General features: G+C 51.6%; 1 protein-coding gene across 1 annotated transcript in view; it reads left to right on the top strand.

Annotated features, from left to right (window-relative positions):
* Positions 1-93: 93 nt before the first annotated feature.
* CCDC12 (coiled-coil domain containing 12) overlaps positions 94-6,884 on the top strand; it is a gene marked incomplete at both ends in the record, with an annotated part of 40,790 nt that continues 33,999 nt past the window's right edge. Inside the window, one exon of the mRNA XM_081996728.1 lies at positions 94-219. Within this exon, the coding sequence (XP_081852854.1) occupies positions 94-219 (126 nt within the window). The remainder of the gene's footprint in view (positions 220-6,884) is intronic.

Here is a 6,884-nt window from a genome sequence, read left to right as displayed (position 1 = left end):
CGCAGTTTGTCCATCGATGAGCTCGGCGCTGGATGGGTTGCACCTGTCTCCGCATGCGCGTTGGGGGTTGTACGGAGGGTGGAGGGGAGGAAGATGGCGGCGCCCGATGGTGGGGTGGCGGCGGAGGAGGTGGCGGCGGGTCCGGCCTTTGGGAGGCTGGAGGAGGAGGCGCGGAGGCGGCGGGAGAGGCTGCGGGCCCTGCGGCAGCGTACGCTTCAGGTCGGTGTGGGCCTGGCGGTGCGGGGTGTCTGGGGTGAAGCGGTAGAGGGATATGGAGGTCTGGAGTGGGCCTGGGGGCGGGCAGAGAGTCTGAGGTGGGCCTGGGGATGTGGCGGGGTGGAGGATCCAGCGTGGGCCTGAGATTTTGGGGATGGGGAGAGGGTCTGGGGTGGGCCTGGGGATGTGGGGTGGGGGGAGACGGTCTGAGATGGGCCTGAGATTTTGGGGTTGGGGAGAGGGTCTGGGGTGGGCCTGGGGATGTGGGGTGGGGGGAGACGGTCTGAGGTGGGCCTGGGGATGTGGGGGGGCTGAGGATCTGGGGTGGGCCTGAGGTTTTGGGCATGGGGAGGGGGTCTGGGGTGGGCCTGGGGATGTTGGGAGGGGGTCAGAGGGTCTGGAGTGGGCCTGCGGGTATTGGGGGTGTGCGGGTATGGGGGGCAGAAGGCCTGGAGTGGGGGGTAGCAGGTGGAAGGGGGGATTGGAGAGCAGGGAGGTTGGGGTTAGGAGGGAACTGGGGATATGGGGGGGTATTAGGAGGGGTTGGGGGGCAGGAGTGTGGGGAGGGGGCTGTGGGGTAGGAGGACCAGGAGGGCACTGGACAGAAAGAGAGGTTGGAGGGGGGTCCCAGAGGCAGGGAGGGATCTGGGGCAGAGAGTAGGGGGTAAACGGGGAAACTGGGGGGGGCGGAGGACGCGAGGGTAGGGGGATGGCATAAGGGGGAGGTGGGGGTTCAGGGGTGCTTGGGGAAGGCTGAGGGGTCTGGGGTCACTGGGCTGGTGGGCTGAGCAGTGGGGGGGTGCTGGGCATAGCGAGGGGCTCAGGTTATGGGGTGCTCGGCGTTAACGGGGGCGAGAGGGGGAAGGAAGGATGGCTGGTGTTGGGGGATGCCGGGGGGACAGGACAGGGATGGGTGTGGGGTGGCAGAGGAGAAAAGCAGAGAGGAATGGGGCAGAGGGGGTCCCCCACTGTGGGGAAGGGGACGTGGGGTGAGAGGGATGCAGGAAAAGGCAGGGGTGCAAGCGTGGGAGGAGGGGGCTTGGGATTTGGGTGATGCCCCGGTGATGGTGCTAGGTCTCTTCGGTCTCAGCTGCGGGGTCCATGCTGGCTCCGTAAGACCCCGTGGCCGGTCTGGCCTCGGGCTTCCTTGTGCTTTTCTGTTCTGCCTTTGCCGTGCTGCCCCGGGTCTTTGTGAACCCCTGCCCTCGTGTGATGAAGCCGCTTGATTTTTTTCCCACGGTATCTCCCCGGTTTGCTGTGTTTGCGTCACATCTGAAATCCTAGGCCGCAACCTGGGTTTGGTAGCGAGGATGAAAAACAGAGATTCACCTTGGGGTTAATTAATAACACGTTCCATTTCTCTGGCGCCCAAAAAAACTCCAGTTATTTTACCTGCCTGTGCTTATTGCTGCCGCAAATGCTGAGCACAGAATATTAAAACAGAGGTGTTTGTGGTTTTTTTTTTTTTTTTTTTGTAATTGGGGGTGAAAGAAGGATGGAGTAAACTTGAGAAACTTGGCAATTAATACCTCAGCAGCGCCTATGGAAGAAGGCAGCCGTGCTCCAGCGTGTCTTGGCATGTCCTGGCGTTGCTTAATTCCCCTCTTTTGGGCTAGGAAGGCAGTGCTAGCTCTGCTCCCATTCTGCCACGTCATCCTAAATTTGTTGATCCGGGTTAGTACGGTCCAGTAGCGTGGGAAGATGTCCTGCCCCTCCACTGAGGGACCTTCTCTTGGGGTTACTAACAGGAGCCGTGACTTCAGGCAGGCCAAGCATGTTCTGCTGTGTCTCTTGCCTTGAGATGTTCAGTATTATCAGAGAGCTGAGCTTTCTGAAAGGGGAAAGTAGGATACAGCCCTGTGCCCAGCCTCACCGAGAAGAGGAGCTGTTGAAAAGAAAAGCCCCCTTCCTTTCCTTTCTGCCCTGACTGGCAAATTTAGAGCAAGATGGGGTGGTTGTGGAAGCTGTAGCACCGTGAGGTGGTGTTCTTATCTGCTTTATTGCTGCTTTTTTTTTTTTTTAAAATTTTGGGGTGGGATTTTCTGACTCCATCCCTGTGAGGACTCAAGCTGTTCTTACTTCTCTTTCATGGGTATTATCTCATTACCCTTTGAGAGTAACGCCCAGTAGCCCATGATGGCTCCTGGTAGACCTGTCCTGGTAAGTCTGTCCAAGCCTTTCTAAATCCCTTTTTACTTTTGGCTTTTGCAGCCTCCTGAAACAGAGTTCCACCGTTTAATGACAAAACTACCTCCTTTGGTTTTAAACCCATTAAATGAAAGTCTCCTTGGGTGCTCCCGCACACAGCCTTGTGAGAAACGCAACATAACTGTTCCGTGTTCGTGTTTATGATGTTATAGCGCACTCGGTCTCTCGTCCAGGTTTAGGCTGTGGTCTGTGATGCCTGTCCTTGTGTAAAAATCTCATCTCAGTGACTTTCCCTGGTACCTCCCTGAGTGCTGGGATGCTCTTTTGCTGAGAGGGGCCCCGGGACTGTGTGCCTGGCTCAGGATGTGGGGCACTGGTGGGCTTACAGCGCTGGCACACGATTTCCTGTTGGTTTGTGGTTGTTTTTTTTTTTTTTTTCTATATTCTCACTTTGGCCACACAAGCCTGCCTTCAACCGTCAAAGCTTGTCTACTTTTTCCAGTCCTATCAGTCTCAACCTTTCCCCAGCAGCCGAGCTCATCGGGAGCCCATTCCAGGCCCACGCGTGGCCAGAATTATTTCCCCCGTGCCTGCGCCTTGCTTTACCTCAGGCTCCCAGCTTCGCCTGTTGCCTCATTGCTCAGTTAGGTGTGATTTTACAACCCTTCTGCCCTTGTTGCCTTTCCTTGTGAGTGATCTCACCTGCAAACGCTGTCATCTAACTAGTCAGGTCTTTCCCAAGTCTTTTGCGGTGCTTGCAACAGCCCAAACCCTGGCAGAGGGTTGGGAGGATAGAGGAGAAGAGGGGGCCTGCCGATCCTCGCCTGCTGCCGTGAAAAGCCGCTCCTGGGGTTTGCAGGAGAGAAGGTGCTGTGCTTTCTGCTGCGTTTCTGTACGTTTAGGGAACGGGTGGATACTTAAGATCCATCAAGGAGCCTCCTTCAGTTCAGGGCTTCTCCGCAAACTGCACCACACGCTCAGTTTTCGCAGGAAGGTGATGCTCGTCTTTTCCCGATCCGTGAGGAAACAAGTGAGGTAACACCCAGCCAGACAAAAACAGGTGACCTTGTGCTTTCTGCTGTGCTTACCCGACCTGTTGTACCGCCTTTTATTGATTGACGGCAAATGGGGTTTTTACTCAATAAAAAGTGCCGTGTGTGTGTTTCCGTTCTGGGCATAATTTACACTTGAGAAATGTCGGTCACCACTTGCTTTATACAAACATGCTTAAAATAGGTTGCAAGCTGATGTTGGATTCCCAGTCGCAATGTACGGCCTTGGCATCAGCAGAGTTTGCAATGTTGAGGATCAGGTACGGTATCAGAGAGGCCATTTCCGTCCTAAATTTAAGTAAAATTGTCATTCAAGTAACAAGCAATCAAACTGTGGGCTCTGACTTGTTGGCATACTGAATATTGCTTCCTGTTCTGGCAAAAAATATAGTTTTGAATTGTGTAACTGTAATCTTGGTTTGCAAGCTTTCCTTTTTTTTTTTTTCTTGCCCCTGCTGAAAAAAAAAGGAAATCCAAATATCCTGCAGCAGTTGCTTACTAAGCTTACAAGCCCTTGAGGGTTGCTGCACAGCCTGCTCTGTCACGGCTGGAGAGCCCTCCAGTTGCCAGCCTGTAGCCGAAATGTCCGAACCCCCTCTTTTAGTCTGACCCACTAAGGCTTCGCCTGGTGCTTCTGAGCAACCAGGGCATCAGGTTATTATTCGAGAATGTTTTTAATTCCTTGGGACGTCTGATCCGTGCAGGTTCAGCCAGGATGGGTAGCAGAGCCTTTTTTGCTTTGTACGAGCATTGTTACTGTTTCTGTGAGTCTTGCAAATTGAAAGATCATCTCTCCCTGGTTTATACCCCTAAAAAAATCTCAAACCAAGGAAAATAAATCCAAAAGAAACCCCACAGTATCCTGTTATCTAGAAGCCGTTGGAGAGTGAAGTGAAAGGGTGGTGGGAGCAGCCTCGAAGGTAAGCTTTCTGCTGTGCCGGAGGGGAGGAGGCGCACAGGCAAGTACCGTAGCCTTTAGCGGGGCTGTGCACATTCACTGCCAGCTTATGACATTAAAAAAATAAAAAAGTCTCAAGCTGGTCGCTTATATAATCGGCGCTTAGCTCATGTTTTCACTGCCACGTTCAATTAACAGGAAAACCCCACCAAGTTTTTGCAGGGAGCCTTGTGAAAGGTCACGCAGTGACGTAGGTCTTTTCAAGTTTAAGGTTTGTTTTGCTTTAAGTAGTAAATGGTTCCAGCTCCCAAGGTCCTACAGCCGGGGAAAGTGGGGACAGCCTTTGCCTAAATATGCTATACCGTGTATTGCAGGCGTTTGTGAGGTTAAGGGCTGAAGAACAGGATTCTTTGTATAGCTTTTATTTTCCAAATGACTGAGTAGGGGCAGTAAAAGCTGCCTGAGTATGGAACCAGTCCATAGCGCTCTCCTTGCCCAAGGCAAGCTCTGGTTATCTGCTGTGTCTTTTTTTTAAGTTGCCTAATGGCTGAAAATCAGATTAAAACGTTCTGTTTGCGTTTCTCAGGAAGACTTTTTTTTTTTAGCTGAAGAAAAACTTTTGCCCAATTTAAGCTTCAGCTTAGCATGATTGTATTTAGTGTCTTTAGTTGAACTGTCCCTGACTATCACCTAACTATTCATTTTGAAGCAAAATGAGAGAGCAAGATCTCCTGAATCTGTTTAAAGCTACCTGGCTGGAGGTGACTCTGTGTTTGCACACACCGAGGTCCTGCAAGCACTTGCCGGAGCAAGCTGGAGCAGTTTGACCAGCAGTGAGATATGCAAAACTACGGGTATTTTCAGGATGGAGATCTTACGGGCTGAGTTTCAAAAGCACTTTGCAATTCTCCAGTTTAAAAAAGAGGAGGGTAGCGGCGTGGCGCTTCCCGTGAAAAGCTGAAAGCACTTGCACCACCTCGACTATAAATTCGTCGTGCTACGGTTTGGACTGAAGCTTTTGGGGAGCTTTGTCTGCTTAATGGAGGGTTCGGTCCAAAACGGTGTTTGGAGCAGAAGGCAAGTCCTTGTCCTAGATAAGAAGTCAGGACATAGCTCTGTTGTGATCAACTGCTGGCCACTCTAAGGGGAGCCGCTGTCCCTGCCTATCTGAAAACTTGAATTTTAGTGCAAGTCTTCTCCTTAATGCACAAGGAGTCGCATTTCCATAACCACAGCTTTCTGCTGAGCAAGTTGATAATTAACTGTAGTTACTTGTATTTCTAAAATGCTTGTCTGCAGGTTGCCCTTGAAACCGGTTCTCCGATGCGTTTGCATCTGCCTGGTTTGCAGTTAGACGACGTCTTTGCTCGTCTGCGGTTGCACTGAAGCTTACCTTGCTTCGAACCCCGTTAAAATCACCATGTAATGTCAGGTCTTCCAGCAGGCACGTCCTGCCACGCGTCTGTAAGCACCTTGTAAATCGGAACTTGCGTCTTAAAAATACTGAGGTCTCTGTGAAAGCTAAGCTGGTTTGAGGATCCATCCATGATAAGGAAAACTGGGCTTGTAAAAAAGTGTGGGAGGGGGGGAGAAGGTCATGGACCTATGAGCTGGTTTATGTATCCCAGTATAACGTGTGTGTCATCCACAAACGCTTTTTGGCTTAGGGAGCGATTTTATTTTAGCTAAAAATATGTGTATATATATTTAGTGAAGGATTTGATAGGCCTTTCCTCTGGATAGCACCAGAGAAGCACAGAAGTAGTGAAATACAGAAGTACGTACGTTATCTTTCTTGCAAGGGGCTAAGTACTTTTCCCACAGCTACTTATTTTTAGCAATAGATATCCGAGTAGAGGAACTGTTGTCTCGGATGCTGCTTGTAACCTGGGTCTGCTCCTTTGATCCAGCTGTTGAAATAATCTCGTGTGTGGCTGCTATTGAAATGAGAGGAAATACTTCATGGCCACCTGTGGCGTGGCGGGGCTGTGGCATGTTGCTGCTGGGTTAAGTTGGATGACAAGTGGAGGGTGTTCAGAGGAAACTTCCCAAATTTGGCTTTGTGAGACTGTGAGCCGAGAAGTTTAAGGTGTGCTGGGTCAGGTCGTCATATGCTGAATGCAGTTAAAGTGTTGAGAGGAGCTTTGAGTCCACCTCTGCCCTTTCCCTGACAGTTCCCAGGGCTTCAGGGTGACTTTATTTCCCACTCCCCCGTTTCTAAAACACAGCTTGTGGCCCCTGTGAAGTCAAAGAGGCAAAGTCCACCGTGTGCGGGCAGGATTTGGATGGCAGTAGGTTGGAGGTGGAAGGGCAGGCGGCAGCGCTGGAGTCGTCTGATGGAGCAGCTCTGTGCTAGGAAGACACGTGCAGCAATCCTTCTCCATTTCTTCCGGCTCTTCGATGGGCCGCCGTGTCCTGTCTGAGGCTCAGCAGTTCCGGCAGGATGGGCCAGCGTGCTCGCGGTGGCAAGGAGACGTGGCAGAGAGTGGAAAAGGATGACCCGTGGAGAGATGTAAAACAAATCAGACTGACTAAATGGGAGAGAAGCTTGTGGTGTGATAGGGGCATGA

The sequence above is a fragment of the Phaethon aethereus genome, assembly GCF_964289735.1.
Source record: "Phaethon aethereus genome assembly, chromosome: 2".
NCBI classification, from domain to species: domain Eukaryota; kingdom Metazoa; phylum Chordata; class Aves; order Phaethontiformes; family Phaethontidae; genus Phaethon; species Phaethon aethereus.
This window is presented reverse-complemented; position numbering and strand designations above follow the sequence as displayed.